Here is a 13,630-nt window from a genome sequence, read left to right as displayed (position 1 = left end):
CGCTTGGTATGGCAACTGCTCAGCATCCGACTGCAAGCGCTACAGAGGGTAGTTTGTACGATCTAGTACATCACTGAGGCCAAGCTTCCTGACATCAGGACCTATATACTAGGCAGTGTCAGAGGAAGACCCTAAAAAAGACTCCAGCCATCTTAGTCGTAAACTGTTCTCTCTGCTACCGTGGGTTAAGCAGAACCGGAGTGCCAAGTCTAGGTCCAAAATCCTCCATATCAGCTTCTACCACCAAGCAATTAGACTGCTAAACAGTTCATCAAATGGATACCCAGACTATTTGTATTGACACCCTTTTTTACACTGCTGCTACTCGCTGCTTATTATCTATTTATAGTCACTTTACCCCTACCTACATGAACATATTACATCAATTTACTGACCTGTACCTTCGCAGATTGACTCAGTACCGGTAACCCCTGCATATAGTCTCATTATTGTTTTTATTATTTTTTATTATTTTCTAGCAAATATTTTCTGATTTAAAAAAAACTGTATTGTTGGTTAAGGTGTCACGTTCTGACCTTAGTTCCTTTGTTTTGTCTTTGTTTTAGTATGGTCAGGGCGTAAGTTGGGGTGGGCAGTCTATGTTTGTTTTTCTATGTTGGTTTTTGTATTCGGCCTAGTATGGTTCTCAATCAGAGGCAGGTGTCGTTAGTTGTCTCTGATTGAGAATCATACTTAGGTAGCCTTTTTCCACCTGGGTTTCTTTTTTGTATATTTCCTGTTTAGTGTTTGTCATTCCCATTACGGGACTGTTCGTTTGTTGCTTATTGTTTTTGTTCAGTGTTCATTTTTGCTTATTTAAATTATGGACACTTACCACACTGCGTTTTGGTCCTCCGATCCTTCTCGCTTCTCCTCCTCAGAAGAGGAGGACGAGATCCCTTACAAAAACACCCACCACAAAAGGATCAAGCAGCGTGGTAACGGGCAGCAGCAGCGATCGCAGGACTCATGGACTTCGGGAGGAGATTCTGGACGGCAAGGGACCATTGGCACAGGCTGGAGAATATCGCCACCCCAAGGCTGAGCTGGAGGCAGCGAAAGCCGATGAGGAGCCTATGAGCGAAAGCCTATGAGGAGGCAGCACAGCGGCGCAGCTGGAAGCCCGAGAGGCAGCCCCAAAAACTTATTGGGGGAGGCACACGGGGAGTGTGGTGAAGTCAGGTAGGAGACCTGCTCCAACTTTCTGTGTTTACCGGAGAGAGAGAGGGACCGGGCAGGCACCGTGTTATGCGGTGGAGTGCACGGTGTCCCCGGTGCGTGTGCATAGCTCGGTGCGGTACATTGCAGCGCCTCGTATCGGCCGGGCTAGAGTGGGCATCGAGCCAGGTGCCATGAAGCCGGTGCTCAAGAGCTCTAGTGCGCCTTCACGGTCCGGTCTGTCCGGTACTACCTCCACTTACCAGCCTTCCGGTGGCAGCCCCCCGCACCAGGTTGTCTCTCTGTCTTCTCCCTACAGTCTCCCGTCTGTCCTGAGCTGCCAGAGTCTCCCGTCTGTCCTGAGCTGCCAGAGTCTCCCGTCTGTCCTGAGCTGCCAGAGTCTTCCGTCTGTCCTGAGCTACCAGAGTCTCCCGTCTGTCCTGAGCTGCCAGAGTCTCTTGTCTGTCCTGAGCTGCCAGAGTCTCCCGTCTGTCCTGAGCTGCCAGAGCCGCCAGTCTGTCCTGAGCCACCAGACCCGCCAGTCTGTCCTGAGCTGCCAGAGCCGCCAGTCTGTCCTGAGCTGCCAGAGCCGCCAGTCTGTCCTGAGCCACCAGACCCGCCAGTCTGTCCTGAGCAGCCAGAGCCGCCAGTGTGTCCTGAGCCGCCAGTCTGTCCTGAGCCGTCAGTCAGCCAGGTGCTGCCAGAGCCGTCAATCAGCCAGGAGCTGCCAGAGCCGTCAGTCAGCCAGGAGCTGCCAGAGCCATCAGTCAGCCAGGAGTTGCCAGAGCCGTCAATCAGCCAGGAGTTGACAGAGCCGTCAGTCAGCCAGGAGCTGCCAGAGTCGTCAGTCAGCCAGGAGCTGCCAGAGCCGTCAGTCAGCCAGGAACTGCCAGAGATGCCTGTCACGCCGGCGATGCCAGAATCGCCCTTCACTCCAGCGCTGCCAGAGCCTTCCGGAGTCTCCCGCCTGTCCGGCGCTGCCGGAATCTCCCGGCCATTCGGGACCCGTGGTGAGGGTCTCCAGTCCGAGGTTGGCGGTGAAGGTCACCGCTCATAAGAGGCCACGGGGGCGGTTGAGGAGGCGGACAAAAACTATGGTGAAGTGGGGTCCACGTCCCGCGCCAGAGCCGCCACTGCGGACAGACGCCCATCCAGACCCTCCCCTATAGGTTCAGGTTTTGCAGCCGGAGTCCGCACCTTGGGGGGGGGGGTACTGTCACATTCTGAACTTAGTTCCTTTGTTTCGTCTTTGTTTTAGTATGGTCAGGGCGTGAGTTGGGGTGGGCAGTCTATGTTTGTTTTTTATGTTGATTTTTGTGTTCGGCCTAGTATGGTTCTCAATCAGAGGCAGGTGTCGTTAGTTGTCTCTGATTGAGAATCATACTTAGGTAGCCTTTTTCCATCTGGCTTTCGTGGGTGTTTATTTCCTGTTTAGTGTTTGTCATTCACCTTACGGGACTGTTCGTTTGTTGCTTATGTTTTTGTTCAGTGTTCATTTTTGCTTAATTAAATTTTGGACACTTACCACGCTGCGTTTTGGTCCTCCGATCCTTCTCGCTTCTACTCCTCAGAAGAGGAGGACAAGATCCCTTACATAAGGGCTTGTAAGTAAGCATTTCACTGTAAGGTCTGTTGTATTCGGCGCATGTGACAAATACAATTTCATTTGATATGATAGATAGGCCACATGGAAATTAATTTGCTTAGGCATTAATCACACAAACACATTAATTTATTTGTTGTGGCACAGCATCAGTGAGATTTGAACCAATCTTCTGTTTGCTATCGATGGAATCAGTCCACTGCGCCAACAAGATTCATACAAAGTTTTTAATTTACATTCTTTCATTTTTTTTCCCATTTCAAAGGAAACAGTCAGTCATTCAAATCAGGTGTTAGTGGGCGTGGCCAACACACCTGAACACACTTAACAAGATTTCATAAATTGCATCTCCTTCACCCGGTCACATCGCGCCATTGTTATGAACGTTCTCAAACCTCCCTCTGCCAGCGGCGCCATAGTGATGCCAAAAAGTTTTGATAAGCCTAGTCATTCGGGATGGAGGCTATTGGCTGGTTAGTCTTAATTACACTAAAGTGATATTTAGAAGGAAACAACTTTGCCATCATTATCATGTAGTGAAATTTACTTTAGACAGATGACAATGTTGTCATTAGCTAGCAGAGTTTGTGAAAAATAGCTAGTAATGCTAATGTGAGCTAGTTAAAATGTGGTGGTCTACATCCAATTTTAGCTAGCTCCATCTAAAGTCCATCTGGTGACATCAACATGATGACAAAAGGATTTCGTACTAATTATTTGCCTCCTTTTGAAATGTCATTGTATTTCAGAACCACAGTAATGCCCCTTTTTTAAAATTTTACCCCCAATTTCATGATATCCAATTACAATCTTGTAATGTATTTTTGATGAAATCTTCATCAGCACTCATATACAATGCTTTGAGCAGAACGCTCAGTCGGTCGTCATTGTGACAAAACAAAAAGTGATCTGAATGTTCTGAAAACATGACTTTAAAATAGAACCATCAGGAAACTTGTCGAAAATGTTACGCTGAAGTACTGAAATTGCCACAGAAGAACGTTGTTTCTTAAAGTTCTCAGAACAATTTGGGAACATTATTTTAAATTGAACCATGAGGAAACAGTGTGCATACTGAATTACTGAAATTCCCACCTAATACACATATGGTTCTCAGAATGTTATGTGCTAGTTGGGTATTGTATATGTAGGTTGTATGTAAAATAGCCATGCTTTCACCAAGCTCTAAGAACCATAAGATTCAGATTTCTCCACCAGAGGAGAGCAGAGTGGTAGAAACAAGACAGAGGTGATGGTGGAGGATGTATACTCTCATGCCCCCTTTCACTCCAAGGTGTGAATTGGGTCTTGTGGCCCGGCCCCTGGGGGCTTTAAGGGGATCTTAGGTGGACATTTCCCATATCTGAGGCCATGGGGTGGGTCAATGTGCCCAGGACTGGGGGTACGAACTAGGTTCAGGGGCTATTTGCCACGGGGCCTTAGTTTGGGGTCTGTCAGGGCGCTGGAAGTGGAAGTTCCCGGGGCTGGAGGCCGGGGGTTGGGGGCTAGAGACTGTGCGGGTAGCTGAAGGCTGGGGGCCGCAGGGATCGATCCGACAGGACGGCAATGGTAAAATTAGCAATTAACTGGCAGGGCGGTGCAGCCGCAGTGTGTAATACGCCTGGCCAGGGGCCAAATGCCCAGGGGCCAAATGCCCAGGGGCCTCTGCCAACAGCAGCCTCTCTGCCTAATTGTCAGAGTGAGGGAGGAAAAGAGAGCAGCAGAATAGAGGAAGGAGGAAGGGGAGGAGAGGGAGGCCTCCCATCCCAGTGTCCTTTAACAACTTCCAACGGTCAAATGTACTTTCAGAGAGTTTATGTGTTTGTGTGTGTGTGTGTGTGTGTGTTTGGCTTCTTAGCTAAATGTAGAGAGGAGGGCAGGGGAAGCCCAGTAAGGACTGCCTGTGGGCACAGGTCCAGCAGAAGACTCCAGACACTCTGTGTGCATCCAAAAGGGCACCCTATTCCCCATACAGTGCACTTCTTTTGACCCGGACCCATAGAGAATAGGGTGCCATTTGGGACTCAGGCTGTCTCTGTAGAACTAATATGAATCTGACCATTTCCTCCTTAATTATTTATCTCCATTTGCTGCTGATTTGGTCCTTTTCTGACTGGCCTCCTTAGCATACGCCGCAGTAGGGTGCATAATTACACACACACACACACACACACACACACACACACACACACACACACACACACACACACACACACACACACACACACACACACACACACACACACACACACACACAAAAATGGACAGGCATGCATAAGCACATGAACAGACAGACACTTTTTTTTATATAGGAGAGGTCAGGGAACCAGTGGGGGTCCTGATGGGAGACTTCAGGAGGATGAGAAGCAGAGACAGAGACAGGGAGAGTGAGCGGGAGAAAGGGAGAGAAAGAGAGAGAGTGGAGTGTAAGCTGTAGCGTGACCGAGACAGAGAATACTCAGCAGGTCTATCAGCCACTCAGAACCCTAGCAGCCTGGGCTGTGTTGTGTTGTGTTGTGTATGAGGGGTATCTCTGCTCTCTCCATAGGGAGAAGGCCTGTCATTCTGTCATTATGTTATTATGTTATGGGGTATCTCTGCTCTCTCCATAGGGAGAAGGCCTGTCATTCTGTATCTCTGCTCTCTTCATACGGAGAAGACCTATCAATCTGTTATGGGGTATCTCTGCTCTCTCCATAGGGAGAAGGCCTGTCATTCTGTATCTCTGCTCTCTCCATAGGGAGAAGACCTGTCAATCTGTTATGGGGTATCTCTGCTCTCTCCATAGGGAGAAGGCCTGTCATTCTGTCATTCTGTCATTCTGTCATTATGTTATTATGTTATGGGGTATCTCTGCTCTCTCCATAGGGAGAAGACCTGTCATTCTGTTATGGGGTATCTCTGCTCTCTCCATAGGGAGAAGACCTGTCATTCTGTTATGGGGTATCTCTGCTCTCTCCATAGGGAGAAGGCCTGTCATTCTGTATCTCTGCTCTCTCCATAGGGAGAAGACCTGTCAATCTGTTATGGGGTATCTCTGCTCTCTCCATAGGGAGAAGGCCTGCCATTCTGTTATGGGGTATCTCTGCTCTCTCCATAGGGAGAAGGCCTGTCAATCTGTTATGGGGTATCTCTGCTCTCTCCATAGGGAAAGGCCTGTCATTCTGTTATGGGGTATCTCTGCTCTCTCCATAGGGAGAAGACCTGTCAATCTGTTATGGGGTATCTATGCTCTCTCCATAGGGAGAAGTCCTGTCATTCTGTATCTCTGCTCTCTCCATAGGGAGAAGCCCTGTCATTCTGTATCTCTGCTCTCTCCATAGGGAGAAGGCCTGTCATTCTGTATCTCTGCTCTCTCCATAGGGAGAAGACCTGTCATTCTGTCATGATGTTATGGGGTATCTCTACTCTCTCCATAGGGAGAAGACCTGTCATTCTGTCATGATGTTATGGGGTATCTCTGCTCTCTCCATAGGGAGAAGGCCTGCCATTCTGTTATGGGGTATCTCTGCTCTCTCCATAGGGAGAAGACCTGTCATTCTGTCATGATGTTATGGGGTATCTCTGCTCTCTCCATAGGGAGAAGGCCTGTCATTCTGTTATGGGGTATCTCTGCTCTCTCCATAGGGAGAAGACCTGTCATTCTGTTATGATGTTATGGGGTATCTCTGCTCTCTCCATAGGGAGAAGGCCTGTCATTCTGTTATGATGTTATGGGGTATCTCTGCTCTCTCCATAGGGAGAAGACCTGTCATTCTGTCATGATGTTATGGGGTATCTCTGCTCTATCCATAGGGAGAAGGCCTGTCATTCTGTATCTCTGCTCTCTCCATAGGGAGAAGGCCTGTCATTCTGTATCTCTGCTCTCTCCATAGGGAGAAGGCCTGTCATTCTGTCATGATGTTATGGGGTATCTCTGCTCTCTCCATAGGGAGAAGGCCTGTCATTCTGTTATGGGGTATCTCTGCTCTCTCCATAGGGAGAAGGCCTGTCATTCTGTCATGATGTTATGGGGTATCTCTGCTCTCTCCATAGGGAGAAGGCCTGTCATTCTGTCATGATGTTATGGGGTATCTCTGCTCTCTCCATAGGGAGAAGGCCTGTCATTCTGTTATGGGGTATCTCTGCTCTCTCCATAGGGAGAAGGCCTGTCATTCTGTCATGATGTTATGGGGTATCGCTGCTCTCTCCATAGGGAGAAGGCCTGTCATTCTGTCATGATGTTATGGGGTATCTCTGCTCTCTCCATAGGGAGAAGGCCTGTCATTCTGTTATGGGGTATCTCTGCTCTCTCCATAGGGAGAAGACCTGTCATTCTTTTATGGAGTATCTCTGCTCTCTCCATAGGGAGAAGGCCTGTCATTCTGTCATTCTGTTATGGGGTATCTCTGCTCTCTCCATAGGGAGAAGACCTGTCAATCTGTTATGGGGTATCTCTGCTCTCTCCATAGGGAGAATACCTGTCAATCTGTTATGGGGTATCTCTGCTCTCTCCATAGGGAGAAGACCGTGTCATTCTGTTATGGGGTATCTCTGCTCTCTCCATAGGGAAAGGCCTGTCAATCTGTTATGGGGTATCTCTGCTCTCTCCATAGGGAAAGGCCTGTCAATCTGTTATGGGGTATCTCTGCTCTCTCCATAGGGAAAGGCCTGTCATTCTGTTATGGGCTACAGTAAATACTGTAGGGGTCATTCCAGACCTCAAACATACATGCTCAAACACGTACATAAACATGCACGCACACACTTTGCACAGACACACACACACACACACACACACACAAACACACACACACACACACACACACAAACACACACACACACACACACAACACACACACACACACACACACACACACACACACACACACACACACACACAAAACCCACAAATTGTTCCTATTCAATATTCTGTGCAGTGGGGTAGATGCTTGTGCTGTAGATTGATGCGCAATTACAATGATGTCAATCACTCCACAATTCCACCGTGCTGCGGGAATTAATAAATAATCTGCCTTGAAAGAAAAGTCAACCATTTATAAATCCTGTACTGTACATTCCAGATCTCCCTCCATTGGTCTATTTTTCTCTCTTTACCCCAGCCCCCCCCCCCCCTCTGCTCTCCCACCTTCTGTATCTCCCCTGTTTCCCTTACAAAGCGCTCACAGTAACAGTAAGACTGATGTAGGGTTTGATAGAATTATAGTTATTAACCGTAGCTCACACTCACAAACACTTCATGGCTGACCTCCAATCTCTAAATAAATGACTTAATACTCCAACCGGGCCCTGTTTTATTACTCACTGATTTACTCTCTATACTGCCCCTACCTAAAAAATCACCCACACTGGCTAAAGGGAGTTAGTTCTACAATATATTTCAGATTTAAGACTCTTATGGAATAATGTGTCCACGCTTACTGTATAGGCTACCTGTCTAAAAATACGTACTGTCTAGAAAGCATTCACACTATGCCAATACGAAGTGTAGATTTTCATATCGCAATACATACTGTGAAGAGTTACATGGCATTACATAATGACCCTCAACATGACCCCCCCCCCCCCCCCCTTTGAGAAAGGAACAGCATGCGTTGCGTATCACCAGATAATCACAGTGCCTTGGGATCTACAGTAAGCGTGACTTTCCTCATTACAAATTCTGCCAGCGTTATGCCTTCTCGCCGTAAGGTATTTCACTCTAAGCTAGTGGGAAGTGCGCCATCAACACATCGTGGGTATCCTATAATGCTCTATTGATCTGTTGTATGAGAGCCCAGTGGTCCCAGAGGAAGGGAAGGTATGTTCTGCTCAGTGATCACCCAGGTGAAAACCCTAACCTCCTTCAAATTAAAAGTCCTAACATAAGCAGGTCTCACATTATAAGGATATGGTACATGTGAGACCAGTAGGCCGTAGAGGACTGGGGATACTGTATCTTTTGGTCAGTGATCATTCAGGTGAAAACCCTGACTGAGGGTAATACACCCAGCAGAGAGACTACTCAGCAGGTGAGCGAAGTTTCCCCTACTTACAGTTTCAGGATCAGCTCCCCCTCCCCCAATCCTAACCTTAATCATTAGTGAAGAAAATGCTAGAATGACCCAAGATCAGCATGTTCACCCTACACCCGGATAACTGATCCAGCAGTAAGACTACTATCTGGGGCTAACTACCGGGCTACCTGAGGAAGATCTGTGAGGAACCAGAGCTATGTCGATAACAGCTGTTTTAGACTTGTCTAACTGACACTCCAGATGGGCAGACAGAGGGACAGGACAGCAGACTGTCAGACGCAGACAGACAGACAGACAGACAGACAGACAGACAGACAGACAGACAGACAGACAGACAGACAGACAGACAGACAGACAGACAGACAGACAGACAGACAGACAGACAGACAGACAGACAGACAGACAGACAGACAGACAGACAGACAGACAGACAGACAGACAGACAGACAGGTGTGAGACTCAGAGATGGACAGCAGGGTTATAGGGAGACAGACAGGTGTGAGCCAGCCAGCCAAACAGATGTGAACTAGACAGACAGACAGACAGGTGTGAGCCAGCCAGCCAAACAGATGTGAACCAGACAGACAGACAGACAGGTGTGAGACTCAGAGATGGACAGCAGGGTTATAGGGAGACAGACAGGTGTGAGCCAGACAGACAGACTTACAGAAGGAGCTGCTTTCGTCCTTTGTGCCGTCCATGGTGCCATCCGGAAGCATCTGGAGGTAGAAGCCATGCCGGTTGTAGAGTCTTGTGACGATACCTTTCAGTTGGGGCTCTGCAGGTGGAGGGAACAGGACAGGGTTAACAACACACAGGTACCACGGCAACCAACATATGTGTGTGGCCTCATACTGCCCTATCCTACACAAACACAGCATCTGGGAACGTGTGTGTGTGCTTGTGCGTGTGTGTTCGTGCTTTAAGCAGGTGGTGGATATCTATTGATGTCCAGCAGTTAAAGAAAGACTCTGTGCACTGCAATTGTCAGCAATCATGTTTTCAAGATGTATAACTTTCAAAATACAGAAATACAGCTGCTCTTATCAAGAACAAAATGCAGTCAGATTGCAGTATAACTGCAGCACACTTTTACTGCAGTTTCAAAAGTGAAATATTTTTTGTGAGGGTGGTTTTATGTCATTTCATTTGGACTAATGACTTATAAAACAAATGCCAAATAGTTTGGGTTTGGAATTTTCCTTTTAAGGTGTTGTTATTATGGACACATTCTGGAGCAGACTGCATGTAAATTACAGTGTGCAGAGTGCTCCTTCTTCCTGGTGAACAAACAGTTACTAAAGGGAGAGAACGTTGTGTCCCCCTAATGCATGAGAGCCCTGCTATTTACACTGAAAGGCACCGTCTGTGTCTACAGTGGCCTTCTGATTGATGGGACCTTGCAAGGTGCCTGCTTAAAAAGGGACAGCCTCTACTGTGAGGAAGGTAGGGTGTGTGTGTGTGTGTGTGTGTCTATTGCCTAGCACGGAGAATGCTTCATTAAAGATGGATAGCATGTGAGACTGTGCTGCTCTGTTGGGGTAGAGGAGTGAGAGAGAGAGAGAGAGAGAGAGCGAAAGACAGATAGAAGGCGAGAAAGACAAAGGAACACTTTACTGAGCTACTAAAAGTTGCATGACCCGGGACACCATTTTCCATCTACTGTGGTGCTCTGTTTTGTTGTTTTCAGAATATGTTCTGAGGCAGAAAAGTTGTTTGTCGAGCTAGCTGGGATTTATATCTTATATCAACTGTGAGCTTATCTGCTGCATTTGCAGCCTCTTGTTGTGTGTATTAGCTTCCGGTTGACAGCTAGCGTGCTAGTGTGCTAGCTAACGGTATGGGACAACAGCAGTTGTTTACCCTGCCTGACAACAGATCAAATCCTTCACATAGAACCTCCAAATAGCAGGAAAATAACGTGTAACATCTTATGTAGCTTCCTGTTGACAGCAGGGTACAGCAGTTGTTGGTTTATTTTTTCTGTGCTCCACACAAGACAGTCTGTCACGTCCTGACCTTAGTTCCTTTTTTTATGTCTCTGTTTTAGGTTGGTCAGGGCGTGAGTTGGGGTGGGCATTCTATGTTTTGTTCTATGTTTGTATTTCTATGTGTTTGGCCTGGTATGGTTCCCAATCAGAGGCAGCTGTCAATTGCTGTCTCTGATTGAGAACCATACTTAGGCAGCCTGGTTTCGCCCTTCAGTTGTGGGTAGTTGTTTTCTGGCTTTGTACCAGACAGGACTGTTTCGTTTGTTCCGTTTTTGTTATTTTTGTTCTAGTGTAAATGAAAAGATCATGAACACGTACCACGCTGCACCTTGGTCCTCTCCTTCTTCCACCTACGACAGCCGTTACACAGTCCCTCACTTTATACCTTCCAAGAGCAGGAAATACAGGGAATGTCTAGCACCTTGTTCCAGTGTGCTAGCTAACGATACAGGACAACAGTAGGGTTACCACATTTAACATACCCAAATACGGGACAACAGGAAGATTTTCTTGTACAGTGTAGCCTAGATTAAAATATATATATTTTTGTCAGCAGGTGTCTGTAAAAAAAAATAAAACCTAGGCATTAATATGAGAATATGAGGGCTAAGTGCCTTGCTCCACAAGTTAAAGATAGCACATTTCAAAATAGGCCATCATTACTGTCAATTGTGAATTATAATTTTTTACGATATTGTGTCAAATAATGGTGTTAACAAACTATATAGCCTTCCTGTATTTTGTTTAAAGCACATTTTGCCTAGTTGCGTGTGCTGGACTATTCAAGCAACTATCCTAAAATCTCAAGAAATGAGCTGGTGTTTTTGGTGTAACAGTAACATTATACTACGCTATTATATTTGGTTCTGAATACAAATAGATCATTGTGATCTTCCAAGGCATTGATTATTCAGCTTTGATCTAACTGTACTAAACGAGCACCACTGTGAGAAGTAGCGGCGTGCTGCTCTGGACACCTCTGCTTCCGCTGCACTGAACAAGCTAATTGAAGCACACCTAGCTACTCATTTGCCTCGCGCAAAATTTGGTGATGCAGAAAGGAGAAACTACACGTGTGGCTGTTTTATGAAAATCTGGGAATATGTGGATACGGAAACATTTCTGGCTGTTCTTACTTTTATAGCTCTTCATCAGAAGTGTGCATTTTGTAAGTAGTTAGGCTAACAGTCCTCTCCAAGTTTAGCTGGAATTTCATTTAGCCTGAAAGGATTTGAGAAATGTGATTGGTCGGCGATAGGCCTATGATGTTGGCCTACGTCTCGTCTTGCGCTGCGCAGAATATCAGATCTCGACAACAATTTTCATAAACGCAAAGTGAATGCAGGAGACAGGTTGGAATGTCTGGCTGAAATACGGGACAAATCAAATAGCACTTCTAAATCAGCAATGTTTGAATTTGAGGGACAAAGGGACAAAATGCGGGACTGTCCCGGGACTGTCCCGCACAATCTGTGACATGTGGTCGACATGGATAACAGCTGTTGTTTTCTGTTTTCATGTGCCCCACAGCAGAGAGAATCCTTCACATTAGACCATTAGCAGGGGAAATACTGTATCACATGGATCACAGGGAATGTCAGAATACTTAAGTGCCACTACAATCCAGATTTAATGAGCAACATCAAATATGCATGAGGGTACGGTAGTATCGGGGCATCTGGTAAAACAGGGCTTCTGATACCTTGGCCTTTGAGTACAGGGAGGAAAAAGATATAACTTGTACAGTTGTGTGTGGCTGCTAAGGTTTTAACCGTTTCCTTCCTGTACACTAACATTTGTCAAATCATGAAAGGCCCGGACTAACACAGAACGTGTCAGGAACGTTTACGCAATGTGGAAACGTCCAGTTGGTGACACAATGCTGTTAAATGTTGGGATGAAGGTTGTAGCCCCTGGAATGCGATTGGATCCAATAATGACCTTCAAGCCTCGCTTATCATACTGTACTGGACAGAAGCAGCACTTCTCATGACAGTGGATCTTACGCAATATTACAAAACACTGTCTATAGAGACACATTACACAAGCACACACACACACACACACACACACACACACACACACACACACACACACACACACACACACACACACACACACACACACACACACACTCACTCACTCCCCCTCTAGTCAAGGTTAAACACAGCAGTAGCTGCTGCAAGTGGTGTGGAGCCGGGGGAGCATGTCAGTCAGACTGGGCTGTGTTCAGCAGAACATCTGGGGGTTCTGGAGAGGGCAGGGGCCAGCCGAGGAGAGCTTCCCCCTCCTGAGTCTGTCCTGCCTGGGCTGGATGAGCTGTCAGGCTGGCCCTGCTGGACCTCCCTGGTTCCGTATGCTAAACACTGCAGCGGCACCACTGCTCTACCACTCCCCCACCACACACACACATTGCATGTACACACACACACACACATTGCATGTACGCACAAACACACACCACACGCACGTTGCATGTACGTACACACACACACACACACATTGCATGTACGCACAAACACACACCACACGCACGTTGCATGTACGTACACACACACAAACACACAGCCCCACCCAGCCTCAGGCGTCACCGCGGTCTGATAGAGAGAGGAGCCATCGATCCAGGATTAGGCGCCTTCAGGACTGCACATGATGTTTTAACATTCTGGGTGTGAAGCAAGGGGGAATAAGCCAAGCCAAGCGGCCACTGGAGTCGTGAGCGGATGAGAAAGCCACCTACAGTCACACACAGGAGGGGAGGGGCTGAGAGAGAGAGTTGGGCCCGTTTTCAGAAACATAACTTTTGCCATTCAAAGGAAGTCTAGGTGTAAGAGACTGTACCAAACATGAATATATTCATT

The 13,630-nt window shown here is 47.1% G+C and overlaps 1 protein-coding gene across 1 annotated transcript in view; it reads right to left on the bottom strand.

The window, feature by feature from the left end:
* LOC115116116 (fibroblast growth factor 11-like) overlaps positions 1 to 13,630 on the bottom strand; it is a 244,106-nt gene that overhangs the window by 50,111 nt on the left and 180,365 nt on the right. Inside the window, exon 2 of the mRNA XM_065025420.1 lies at positions 9,446 to 9,556. Within this exon, the coding sequence (XP_064881492.1) occupies positions 9,446 to 9,556 (111 nt within the window). The remainder of the gene's footprint in view (positions 1 to 9,445; positions 9,557 to 13,630) is intronic.

The sequence above is a fragment of the Oncorhynchus nerka genome, linkage group LG12, assembly GCF_034236695.1.
Source record: "Oncorhynchus nerka isolate Pitt River linkage group LG12, Oner_Uvic_2.0, whole genome shotgun sequence".
Taxonomy (NCBI): domain Eukaryota; kingdom Metazoa; phylum Chordata; class Actinopteri; order Salmoniformes; family Salmonidae; genus Oncorhynchus; species Oncorhynchus nerka.
Note: the sequence above shows the minus strand (reverse complement) of the source record. Positions and strands in the feature narration are given on the sequence as shown.